The 13,814-nt window shown below is 39.4% G+C and overlaps 1 protein-coding gene across 1 annotated transcript in view; it reads right to left on the bottom strand.

Moving 5' to 3' along the window:
- Nucleotides 1-942: 942 nt before the first annotated feature.
- ZNF10 (zinc finger protein 10) overlaps nucleotides 943-13,814 on the bottom strand; it is a 51,219-nt gene continuing 38,347 nt past the window's right edge. The window contains exons 6-9 of the mRNA XM_070474659.1: nucleotides 11,317-11,496; nucleotides 9,556-9,682; nucleotides 9,193-9,288; nucleotides 943-4,883 (exon numbers count right to left, since the gene is read on the bottom strand). Coding sequence (XP_070330760.1) covers nucleotides 3,424-4,883; nucleotides 9,193-9,288; nucleotides 9,556-9,682; nucleotides 11,317-11,496 — 1,863 coding nt within the window. The 3' untranslated portion in view covers nucleotides 943-3,423. The remainder of the gene's footprint in view (nucleotides 4,884-9,192; nucleotides 9,289-9,555; nucleotides 9,683-11,316; nucleotides 11,497-13,814) is intronic.

Below are 13,814 nucleotides of genomic sequence, written 5' to 3'. Positions count from 1 at the left end.
CAGATATTGAGAAGTTCTAGCTTTTGCACTTTAAGTTTGTGTTACATTTTGAGTTATTTCTGGATGTGATGTGAAGTAAGGGAAGGGTTTTTTCCACACAAATATTGAGTTGTTATACCACCCTTCATTTAAAAGAATATCTTTTCCACATTTATTTTGGTTCTCATGTCAAAAATTAACAGTATTTGTGTAGGTCAATTCCTGAATTGTCTATCCTGTTTTATTGATTTATATCCACCCTCATGCCAACATTTTATTAGTATTTTTCTATAGTACACTTTGAAATTAGGTAATGTAGGTCATTTAACCTTATTCTCTTTAAAAAATTTCTTTGGTTATTCTAGGTCCTTTGTATTTCTGTACAAATTCTCAATTAACTTGTCAATTTCTACAGAAAGGCCTCTGAACTTAAAGATTAGCCTGGGGAGAATTATTCTCCTACTATATTGAGTTTTTCCATCCTTGACCACGGTGTATTTCTCCACTTATAATATGTTTATTATGTGTTTTCTGTGTTCCTGAATGTCTTTCAGCAATGTTTTATACTTTCATTGTATAGATCTTAGTCAATTCATTAAATATACCTAAATATTTCATATTTTTGTATCACTGCAAATAGGATGGTATTTCATTTACAAACCATTCACTGCTTGTACAAATCAATTTTTGTATATTGATCTAGTATCCTGCAACCTTGCCAATTCTCCCTTTTAAAAGTTTCAGTTGATTACTTGTAGGTTAAGAACTTTTGAAGAAAAAACATTCCATCACTGAAGAGACTGTTTTCCAGATCCTAAAAGGAATATATATTCTTTTGAAGAGATTTTGGAAAGAAAAGTACCAAAAAAAGAGAAAAGAGAAGCAAACACCAATTCTCCCAATATGTAGGTTAACTACTATTAATCTTTTGACAAATCTCCTTAAAGTTTTGAGTGAGATTCATTTCAGTTGTTTGAAATTCATTTATTTTATATAGCTGAGCTTACTCCATATATTGACAAGTATTTATCATGCTTTTTTCATAACATCACAACATTTTCCATGTTATCAAACTTTCTGTTTGTGAAACTTTAATGTCTATAAATAACAACTTTTCTATTATCGTTTTTAATATTGCAAATTTTACACTATTATAAGTAATGCTTCAGTGATCATCTACAGACATACATTCCTTAGGGTGTTAATAACAGTAACATTATTATTATTATTAATAGCTAAACACATACAGTACTTCCTATGTGCCAGGCACTGTTTCAAGTACTTTACACATTATTTCACTTAATCCACACAACTACCTTCAGAGGTAGATACCAGCAGTATCTCCACTACACAGTTCAGGAAAATTGAGCCATGGGTTATCGGAAATTCTAAGAGGCACAGCTGAGGGGCTCCTCTTTTACACCCACAGAGAACCACTGCTTGTAATGAAAACCATTTTTGGTAGAACTACATTAAACATATGAATGGTGTTTAATCACTGAGGAGTTACTCAGCCATAACTGAGGCACCAGGAGGTTCTCAAAATGTGAGGGCTAGGCCAACCTGCTTCTCCTCAACTGCACCAGGAGGAAACAGCTGTGACCTCTCACTCCTGCAAGTCTCAGGTCTCTGAAGTCTAAGGAGCATTTCTAGATTTGTCCTGGGAGAGAAAGCAAGGACATCATCCTGTTGTTCTCAATAGTATATCATTCAGCAATCATTGAGCATCTATTAACATATGTACCAATATGTATCATTTACTAGAAAATGGCAAATGATGGTCAGTCCCTTCTCCCACCCCTGCCCCCTACACACACACAAGAGCCAGAATGAAACAGAATTAAAACAGGTTCTCTTTCTAAATCTTTTTTGGGTCATGGACTTAACAGAAAATATGAAGACTAGGATCCTCTCCCTGAAGGGAAAACCTCTGTATAAAAGAGATTGCCTTTGCACACAAGATTAAAAGTTGTTTACTGATCCTCCTAAATATATCCAAACACCCACTGTGGGTGAGTGATTCCTTGGGTGATAAGTTCTAATGTGGGTAAAAGGGAAGACATGTGTGACTAGAAGGGAAATGAGAACTCAGCCAGTTCTTGCCAGCAATTGAGTCGGTTTAAAGTAAATGAGAGACACTTGAGTGGGACAATAAAGTAATATTAATAATCACAGCCAATGTAATGAAACACTTCATACATGTCAAGCATATTCTGCACTGTTTGTATGTTACTCATTTACTACTCACCACAATCCCATGAGGTAAGTGATGTTATCTCTTATCTGCAGAGGAGGACATCCGTAATTCACACACAGAGCAGCCAGGCAGCATGCCCAAGGTCACACAGCAAGTGATGGACAGAGATGGGATTTCAACTTGGAAGTCCAGCTCAAATATACACTCTTGACCACTGTTCTTCATAAAGATATGAGACTACTTTGGAAGGAGGGTTGCCTTGGGTAACACTGTTTATTTTAGGAGCATACTCGTGCTAGGTATTGCCCAGGCACCTGTTCCTGCTCAAATGGAGACCCTTTCTAGTGTGCCCAAGTCTGCCCCTCTTTTAGGTCCCAACATCCAGAGAAGCATTGTGTTTAAGCTCCCTGGAGTCTTCAGCAGCTTTTCCCAAGAAGCACAATTCTAAGACTCCACACACACTTATAAGGGATGGGAAAGTTTGCTAACAGGAGGTTCTCAAGCTTCACTAATAGTGGAATAGAGAAACCAATATCCTTTTTTAATATTTAAAAGTGTCTTCAAATACAGTGACACCGGCTAGACTATAAAACTTATTCATAATTCCATTATCTAACAACTCAATTTTGTTCATTTATCCATATGTTTTCAGTTCTTGCCCACAAGCAAATATATCTAACCTGGGTACTATTGGTAGTAAACATGTTCCTCCTTCACCACTTTTCATTATAAGATCTTCCCTGCTGCTAGCCAAAATATGGTTTATATCAGATGCATAAAACTAAATGAACACTACAAAGTGTCCCAGGAGAGAGGGATGATCAAGTGAAAAATGGGATATTAATTCACTGGAATATCATTTTCTATTGTTACCATAACTATATCCATTTTTTATTCTCCTCAGCAACAGTTCTCATTTGTCTTTTAGAGGTAGTGCTCTCATTTGTTTTGAAGGAAATAAAGCTGGATTGCTTATCAACAACTCACCTACCTAATGGTTCCTTCTCAGTTTTTAGCATTTAAGTCTTGTCCATGAATGCTCCCAGACCAATTACTTTTGTAGGAATTTGGGAAAAGAAGACAATTTGACATACTAAGGTGAAAATTTTGTGTTTTTCCCCCTCCAGGGCCAATTCTCTAGTGCACAAAAGTGTAGGAACAAGACTGAAAGCAACTTCTCTCCTAAAGAAGCTCTCAAGTGCTAAATAAAGTTATTGCTCTTTGGGAAGTAGCCTGTCTTTATGACATTAATATGCATTTTCCCTAATAAGATTTGTCTGGTATCTAATAACATTAGGGGTATTAACAAGTGTTGTCCCACACTGATTACATGTTAGGAACTGCTCTCCGGTGTGAGCTATTTGATATACTATAAGTGGAGAGTTCTGGCTGAAGATGATTCCACACTGATTACATTTATAGGTCTCATCTCCAACATGAACCCTCTGATGCTTAATAAGGTCATTCTTTCTAATGAAGGCTTTCCCACACTGACAACACTCATACGGTTTCTCTCCAGTATGAATTCTTTGGTGCACAATGAGGGCAGAACTCTGGCTAAAGGATTTTCCACAGTCATGACATTCATATGGTTTCTCCCCAGTATGGGTTCTCTGATGTGAGAAAAGGTGAGAGCTTCGACTGAAGCATTTTCCACAGTCTTTACATTCAAAGGGTTTCAGCCCAGTGTGAGTTCTGTGATGGACAACAAGGTGAGATCTCTGGCTGTAAGACTTCCCACATTCACTGCATTCATAGGGCCTCACTCTAACATGAGTTCTCTGATGCAGAATGAGATGTGTGCTCTGTCTGAAAGATTTCCCACATTCAGGACATTCATAAGGTTTCTCTCCAGTGTGAGTCCTCTGGTGCCTAATAAGCCTAGAGCTGTGAACAAAAGACTTTCCACATTGATTACATGTGTACAGTTTGTCTCCTGTATGAGTTCTCTGATGGGTAACAAGGTGAGAGAACCAGCTGAAGGATTTTCCACATTCTTTACACTCATAGGGTTCTTCACCGGTATGAGTCTTTTGATGTCCAATGAGGTGAGAACTTCGGCTGAAAGATTTTCCACATTCCTTACATTCATAAGGTTTTTCTCCAGTATGAATAAGTCGGTGCCTGGTAAGATTAGAACGCCAACTGAAGAATTTTCCACATTCCTTACATTCGTAAGGTTTTTCTCTATGCGTAACCTTTGATATACCAAGGGATGTACCATGAGTAAGAGAATTGTTATCAGGGCATCTGTATGATTTATCTCCTGCTTGAGTTCTTGCAAATTGAATAAGGTGGATGTTTTGACAGAAAGATTGACTGGATTCATTACTGTTGCTTGCACTGCTTTCCTGATGACCACTGAAAACCAAACTGTGTTTCAAACTTTTAGGATTTGAGTCATGTTTACAGAAATACTCTTGCAGTACTAGTTGAGCAGGCAGAAGACAGTTTCCCCTGTACCTCCTATTTTCATATACCCTCTCCTGAGGAAGTACTTTCTTTTGGGTGAATGCCACTTGCCTCAGATGTCTCTCCTGGCTGTCCTGGGGCCTGTCCAACTGACCACCACATGTCCAGACTTCTTCCAGTGACAAATACCAGAGATCACTCTTTGCCATTTTTTCCATTTTAACATCACAGGAGTATTTATCTTTAGAAATGCTCTTACTGAAAGTTGATTTAATTTCAACTGGAGTTTCCAAATCTGAAAGAAATGGAAAAGCCTGCATAACTAAAAGAAGTATTAAGGTCAGAATGGTAGGATGTATGTAGAAAAAAGTATGTTAAGTCCTGTAGTGTTGCTTTCAAATATGGTTTTATAACTTTGATAGAGAAAAAGGGATAGAAGACTCATTGACAGGAAATGAGATGGGCTATAATATGCACATAAAAGGAGCAAAGAGAGTAAGAGAAGTCACAGGATTAGCTGTGACACGTGGGATCAAGATATTCCGTGCTGGGGTGTCAGTTTAGGAAATCCACAGAAGGGGCTGCACTGCCATTACCTAATCCAACTAATAATGATATAGGAACCTAATGTGTCTACTTGCTGCCAAGCCCTCCCATGACGTGAATTCTTCACATTCCTAAACCATGAACACAGCTCTATGTCAGGAAATGGTTCTTATCTATATCACCAAAGCAGTGCAGAATAATTACAGGTCTGACATGGCAAACCTCTCAGAAAGGCCATGTGATAGGCTGGAAGAGCAACTGCACAGAAGTTACCCGGCTTCTAACCTAAGTTTTGCCACTACTAGTGGTGAATTTAGACAAGGTGTGAAACTTTTCAAAAATCATATTGCTTATCTGTCATCTAAGGACCTATAAGATTATTCTGAGTATCATATAAGGTAGGAGTTCATCACCAAAGCAGTAGTTTGTAATGCTCACTGTTGTCATCATTCCCACCTTCTGTTTTGATTCCTTTGTTCTGAGACTTCAAGACTTTATTAAAATTGACCAGACTAACAAAGGATATTAACTCAGAACCTAACTAATTCACATTCTCCTGGACTTTTCGCCCTTCTGCTTATACACACGCATACTACTACAAGTTACTTTCCCTGGTTCAGAGCCTGTATTTGTTTCTCAATGCCTTTTGGCTAAAATGTTTGTTTCTGCAATCTAGAAAAAATCCACAACTTACCCAACACCACCTCTTCCTATATAAGTGGGGCAATACCTATTCTTACCTGACATATGGGGTGAACTGTGTTCTCCAAAGATCTGTTGAAGTCTTAACCCCCAACATTACAGGTTATGACCTTATTTGGAAACAGGATCATTGCAAATGTAATTAATTAAGATGAAGTATCACTGGAGTAGGATGACCCTAATCCCATCTGACTGGAGTCCTTACAAGAAGAGGAGAAGAGACACAGAGACAGACACACAGGGGAGGTGACCATGTGAAGCTAGAGGTGATGTGTCTACAAGCCAAAGGGCCCCTGGGGCACCAAAGTTAGGAGAGGAAGGAAGGATCCTTCCCTGAAGCCTCAGGGCACACAGCTCTGCCCACATCTTGACTTCAGACCTCTAGAACTATGAGAAAAATAAATGTGTTGATTTAAGTCACCTGGTCTGTGAAACTTTGTTTTGGTTGCCACAGGACACTAAGACAGCTGGTAAATAATCCCTGTGCCAGGCTCCTAACTGCCTTCTTTGTACAACCCAATCCCCATTCCCAGTCATAATTTTCATCCTCAACTTTGTTAGTTATTTGTTTCTTCCCCACCCTGATTTCTTTTTTTTAAAAAATGTGATTAAAAAAATACATATAACATAAAATGTACCTATGGCTGATTCTTATTGATGTATTGCAGAAAACCAAAAAACTCTGTAAAGCAATTATCCTTCAATTAAAAACTTTTAAAAATGCACCATCTTAACCATTTTTAAGTGCATTATTCAAGTATTAAGTATCTTCATATTGTTGTGCAGCCATCACCACCAGCCATTTTCATCTTGTAACATGGAAACGCTATACTATTAAACAATAATGCTCCAATCTCCTCTCAACCCAGTGCTCAGCAATTACCAGTATATTCTGTGTCTTTATGATTTTGGCTACTTCAAGTACCTTATATATGTGGAATGATACACCATTTGTCCTTTTGTGACTTATTTATTTCACCCAGCAGACTGTCCTCAAAGTTCGTCCACATTATAGCAAACTGCAGGTATTTACTTCCTTTTAAAGGCTAAACAACAGAGTTCATTGGGCTTCCCTGTGGCTCAGTGGTTAAGAATCCACCTGCCAATGCAGGAAATCTGGGTTTGATCCCAGGTCAGGAAGATCCACCTGGAGAAGAAAATGGCAACTTACTCCAGTCTTCTTGCCTGGAAAATCCCATGGACAGAGGAGTCTGGGAGGCTACAGTCCATTAGGTTGCAAAGAGTTGGACATGACTAGCAACTAAACAATAAACAGAGTCCATTACACTTACAAATACCTCTACCTTGATGAGTTTTGATAGACACATGCCATCTTTTTCCTCTCTTCCACTCCATGCATCAAAATCCCATGGATAAGTTTTTCAGACTACAAATGCCAGCTGGAAAATTCTAAAATGAACACGTATGATGAGGGGTGGGGCTGGGTATGGAAGGACAAGTCTGAGTAAAGTGACAGAAAATACAAATGTATTAAAGTCCTAAAAATATTCCATGTATTCTGTAACATGGGAGATAACCCAGGTGAGTTATCTTCAAAATCTGTAGCACCCATTAATGAACTCATCTGAGTTTCTAAAGCCATCACCCATAATACTTTTCATTGTAATAATGAAGTTCCCATGGCTTGTAGAGTCCCTCAAACTCCAGGTGATTAAGCACATATATGGAACTTTAGTGTTTCTTTGACAATAAATTTTCCACCAAAATGTAAACTGTTGGTTATACAGTTATTTTTGGATACTTGTCAACAGATAGACATCCAGGAAAGCTTGCTAAACTCAACACAGGAATGGAAAAAATACAGACAGGAAATAATAGGGAAATCAAAGGAAACAGAGAACAGTTTTTTCAGGCATGGCTCCAAAGCAGCTGAGGGATCAAGTACTTTCCAATGTCTAAGAGACCTTCCCTGAGACAGGTATTTGATACTGTCACCTACGAGGCCCAGTGTAAAAAAGGTCAGAAACAATTTATGACATTTAAGAGTAGAAACAGGATTTCCCTAGTGGCACAGTGGATAAGAATCAGCCTGCCAATGCAGGAGACATGGGTCCAATTCTGGTCTGGGAGGATCCCAGATGCCACGGGCAACTAAGCCCATGCATCACAACTACTGAAGCCTATGTGCCCTGGAGACCATGCTCTACAACAAGAGAAGTCACTGTGACGAGATGCCTGTGAACCACAACTAGAGAATAGCCCCCACTAGCTGCAACTAGTGCCAACACAGCAACAAAGACCTAGCACAGCCAAAAATAAATAAGTAATTTTTTAAAAAGTATAAACAAAATGAAAGCTCAGAAAACCTTAAAGAACCTGTACTTAACAAGTCAAAAGGTTTCACAATGAACAGGAGGTGAAACTTCTAGGATGACTGAGACTCTGGTTACATCACATGGGAAGCCTGAAATGCAGGGAATGCCTGGTATGTGTGGATGTGTCAGAGGGAAACAGCTGTGGAGGGTTACAGTGTGCCTGGACTGCACTGGGCCTGAGGGGCCATGGTGCCCACAAGGGCAGAGGGGTCACTGGCAGGTGTCCTGGCTGCTCTGCCCCATGTGAAGTCAGCCATCGGCAGCATGATCTAGACCAGGATGGCTGGGCCGAGGAGAAAGATGTCAGGGCACTGAGCTTAGAAACAGAGGCCTGGGGAATGATCACTCACTGGGAACAGAGGAGGAGGAAGATGGAGGACTGCCTTCCATTTCTTAGCCCAGAAGGCTGATCTGTTCTATACAGGGAAGTTGGGAAAAGGAATGATGCTAGGAATCCTCATAATGGTCTTCAAATTGGAGATGTTAATATTAAAATGAATAGGAGTAAATTGAAAAAGAACATTAAATAAAGCTAGATGACACTGAGAAAACAGGTGGTTTTGAGAGCAGCAATTCTGGGAAGGAAGGAGGGTTACGTCAACAAGGACTGGTGAGCTGTCTGTAGCAGTTTTCTACCTGGCAGAAAACAAACCCAGAGCAGGAGTGGGTGATGAGGTCCCAGAGCAGAGCTTACACAAAGCAGCAGAATGAAGGCTATGGGAAGGGAAACAGGACAGGGAAAGGACAGTCAAAGATGAGAAGTAATTCTGTGATAAACAAGAGGGTGCAGATGCTAGAGCTAGTGTTAAGAATCAAGAAAGCACTATGAACAGGGCTGGAACCAAGTACATCCACAGAAAGAAAATTTTCATGAATGCAAATTGAAATGTGACAAGATTGAAGAAGGCAGCGAGCAATGGGGAAACAGAAGGTAAATAAACTCAGTCCTTGTCTTTGAAATGTGGAAAACTAGTGACCACTGTCACCAGTGATTCCTGCAGCAGGGGGTCTGGTCCTTACCTGGATGGGTCCCTTGGTGAATCTCTCTCTCCACCAGCCACGGCTCCTCCCCCTTCTCCAACCGCAGGATCACATCTGGTTTGGGAAGCTGATGCCCTATTTACAGTGAAAGATAAAGTTACTGGGCAAGGGTTAGGAGTTCTGGGCTAGACACAAAGAAACATCCCAGTTCAAGCCCAACTCCTGACCCTTCAACAGTCCTGTGGGGGCTCTGAAGAATAGACAAGGTAGGGCTACAGAGGCAGCAAAATATACACTTCTTAAAATATACAACATATAATTATATACAAAATATACAATTTATTAAAATTCAACAAATCAAAACAATTCCCTACCCACCGCACAAAGAGAGGTCGGTCTCACCTAAAGACACCAGGTTTCTGTAGTTTTCCAGCATCACATCTTTGTACATGATCTGCTGAGTAGTGTCCAGCAGTTTCCACTCTTCCCTGGTGAAGTTCACAAGTACATCCTTGAAGGTCACCAGTGTCTACAACATGAAGCAAATTTGAGCCTGATGTGTATCTCTGCTCCCCCACTTTCCCAAATATTAACAGAAGATTAGGCAGATAGCCCTTGGGTAGCGGAGGAGTATAGAACAGAATTTATTCTAGGAGTGAGTGCTATATATGTCGACTTCTGGTCAAGCCCTAAACGGAATGGTATTAAGTATGCACTGTCTAGAAACCAGCTTCATGTTACACTTTAGGTTAAGAAACTGTCAGAAACACTCTCATTTAAATCAAGTATGTTGTAAACAGCTAAAGCAAGGAGAATCAGTTAATCTACACTTAAGTGAAATAATTAGAACCTAATACAAGGCAGGAAAAGAAGGGAAAAACAGTCCTGAATTCAAGTACAACTTAATGCTTAAGACACCAATGTAGCCATGTTTCATGACCTCAAATAATTTCTAAAACATTTTTCTTAAACATTGGTAGGCATTAAAAATGGAAAAGAGCTTATATTTTACAGTAACAAAATAACAGATACAGAAGCAAGGTTTTTATTAGCCACATCAAAAAGAACTGTAGATGACACATAGAAGGAAAGAAACCCATTTGAATGATTGAGTGTTTTTCATCAAAGATCTGGGAAGATAAAAATATAGTGGAATAGTGGGCTTTTTTAATGTTGAAAGAAATGAACTGTCATGCAAGAATTTCAATACTAGGTGAAAATATCTTTCAGGAATGATGACAAATACATTCTCAAATAAAGTTAAACAAACAGGATTTGTTACCAGCAGACCAGCTCTAAAGGTATGCTAAAGGTAATTCTTCAGGCAAGGAAAATAACACAAGAGAGAAATTTTACATCTCAGGAATGACAGATAAGAAAGACAAAGAGCAAATATTTGGGGACTTCCCTGACGGTCCAGTGATTAAGACCCTGGGCTTACAATGCATGGGGTGTGGGTTCCATCCTTGGTCGGGGAATTAAGATCCCACATGCCATGTGGCGTGGCCAAATTAAAAAGAAAAAAAAAAGTAAATATCTGGGTAAATACTGTAGACTACTTTTCTTAAATCCTTCAAAATATGTAGGACAGCCCAAAGCAAAGGCTATGTTCTCTGGTGGGGTTTTCAATACACATAAAGCATGAGGGGGTGATCTAGGGGAAAAGCTGAGAGAGGCTGAAGGAGGGTTCCCCATCCAGCAACTCTGTCCCCAGAGGAACCACCCTCCCCCGGGCTCTTCCTGTCTTCGTTTTAGTTACTCCTGGATAATTACACAACTTATCCCCAAGCTCCTCCAAACAGTTAGTCCCCAGGCAGAATCTAACAAGCCAGCCCCACACCCAAGACCACCAGGGACCAGAGAATCCCTCAAAAAGGCACCGGTATCCCCAGTTCTGTCATCATCTTTGAGGGAGAAAGCTTGCTATGTGCTCAGTTCCTCACTAGGGACAAAGCATCTCATCAGAATCCTTGATAATCCACACATTTCTGTTCAAGCTGTGTTTCTTTGATATGAAAGGAAATAAAACAACTATAAATAAAGCAAACAAAATAGTGCCAGTCTGCAGGGGGAAGTGTCTGACATATGGATCCCTTAAGAACCCTTAACCAAAAATGGATTCCCAGTTGGAAAACAAAAAAGAATGAAGGCAGCCCAACTTACGTGGGACCGGGCAGTTAGCAACTCAGCCTCCATGCCCTCCTTGTTCCTGACAGAACTTCCTGAGAAGCAGGAGATATCGAGCAAGTGAAGCTGTGGGAAAGGAAGAAACTTGAGGAGAGGTGCTGTGATCAGGGGCTTGTTAATCAAGAGCCTAGATTCCTTCAGACTAGCTGCATGTACCTACACACAACACAGCGGACATCAGACTGTTCCAGAAATACATGTACAGTGACCGAAACTCCCAGGAGTAGGAAGAGCTCCAAAGACTGCCTCCGCTCCACAATCTCTAGACTTCTGTGTTAAATTTTATTTGGAATTGAATGGTTCTAATACTATATTGAATCCTCTCTCTTCAAAAAAAAAATCTCTTTTATTATTCAAGTATAGCTGATTTTCTATGTTGTGGTAGTTCCAGATGTACAGCAAAGTGACTTAGTTATACGCACACACACATATTCTTTTTCAGATTTTTTTCCCTTATAGGTTAAAAGGAAATCATACCACAGTTGATTGAAATCATATGTCTATGTCTGGTTTATTTGCTCAGCATAATGTTTTTGTCAACTACAAATTGGCACTTGTCATCTACCTCTACAAGGATTAAGTCATATCCTGCTGCAGCTGCTAAACTTCAACACTCCCTGAAAGGAGTTCAGGGTGGAAAGCAGAAATGAGGTACTCTGTGCTTGGTGGGGGCAAAAACTGACAGGAGACATCTTCAGTTGGATATTTTTCAGGAACAGATTTAAGGAGCCCAATTCTTGTTTCTCTTCAAATCTAGAAAGCACCGAAATCCTTCACGTTGATGATTGTTCCTCATGACTAGCAAAAGCTTCACCAGACTAGCAGAAGCCTTTGGGAAGATATGTACTTGATTGCATGCATTCCCCCTTCACCAAAATCACAAATATACTGACTTTCCCCCCTCTTTGGAACAGTTTCTCAGAGCGATCTCAGATGCTGTCTCCCGGGCTCCAGTCCTCGTTTTGTCCCAAATAAAACTTAACTCACAACTTTCATGTTGTGCATTTTTTCAAGTTGACATTTTGGTTCATGCAAGTTGTAGCCTGAATCAGCATTTCTCTCTTTTTAATGGCTAAATAATACTCCTCTGTATAGATTCACCACATTTTATTCATTCATCTGCTGATGATTATACCTAAGAGTGGAACTGCTGGCTCATACGGTAACTTTATGTTTAGCTTTTTGAGGATCCACTGAACTGTTTTCCATAGTGACTACATCATTTTACTTTCATACAAGCAACGTACAAGGGTTGCAACTTTCCCACATGCTTGCCAACACTTATACCATCTTTTAAATTACATACCATCTTAGTAGACAGTTAACTTTAGTTGATGCCCCTAATGTGACTAACACTCTTTTAGCTAGCATTATGGATGGGCTTCCTTAGGTGGTGAAGGGGTAAAGAATTTGCCTGCCAATGCAGGAGACATAGGAGATATGGGTTTGACCCCTGGGTCGGAATATCCCCTGGAGCAGGAAATAGCAACCCACTCCAGTATTCTGGCCTGGAAAATTCCATGGGCAGAGGAGCCTGGCGGGCTACAGTCCATGGAGTTGCAAAGAGTACAACATGACAGCATACACACACATTCTGGACGGCAACCTGTCTTCCCTTTTACTTTGTTTTCTTTAACAGTATATTCTGTATGTGAAGTATAGATAAACTTATATTTGTCACCTTCCCCATATACTTTGGGTGGGATCTATATAATTTTGATGTCAACCTTTTTGTCAACCCCTTGAGAAATGTCAACCTCTTCTTTGACATTCATACCAGATGTTAGATTATGTACAAATTTGATTGTTTTAAGTGCTCTAGTGTCAAGAGAAAACAAAAAATATAATAATTATGAGATGAGTCTGAAAAATAATACTAGTTTAAACACATACACACTTCCAGTTAAACTATTTGATTAAATCAACAAAAAGAGAAAACTCAACAACTGAAGGAGCTAGAGGTGCAGTTTTTTTTTTAAAAAAGACCAACACAAACTTGTTCGATTTTAAACACTGAAAATACTAATATGACACGCAATTCTGAGGAAGATAAATGATAAAATAATTTCAATAAGTAAAAAGTTTTTAAATGAATATTTCAGAGTAAGAAATAGAAAACGGTCCAGCTCTTTTTGCTACGAAACTTATTAAAAGTAGACCTATTTTATCAATGCTTGCAGCATATAACTTTTACAGTATCCACGACTAGAATACAGTAATACATATATATATTTCAAAACCAATATAACCACGTTGGATTTCTTTTATGAATGTTAACACATTCACAGTTAAGAAATTTCCTGCTGTAACAAAAAAAGAGCATGATCAGATCACGTTTAGCAGACGCTGGAAAGGCTAGATGCAAAAATTTAAACCTCTGGCCTCAGTTGGGAAGAAAAAGGAAACAGGAACAGAAGAATCGTTATTTCTCATGTCTGAGACTATGTGGCTCGGACTCCCCAGATCCGTCCGGC

Source organism: Odocoileus virginianus, chromosome 12 (assembly GCF_023699985.2).
Source record: "Odocoileus virginianus isolate 20LAN1187 ecotype Illinois chromosome 12, Ovbor_1.2, whole genome shotgun sequence".
NCBI lineage: Eukaryota > Metazoa > Chordata > Mammalia > Artiodactyla > Cervidae > Odocoileus > Odocoileus virginianus.
This window is presented reverse-complemented; position numbering and strand designations above follow the sequence as displayed.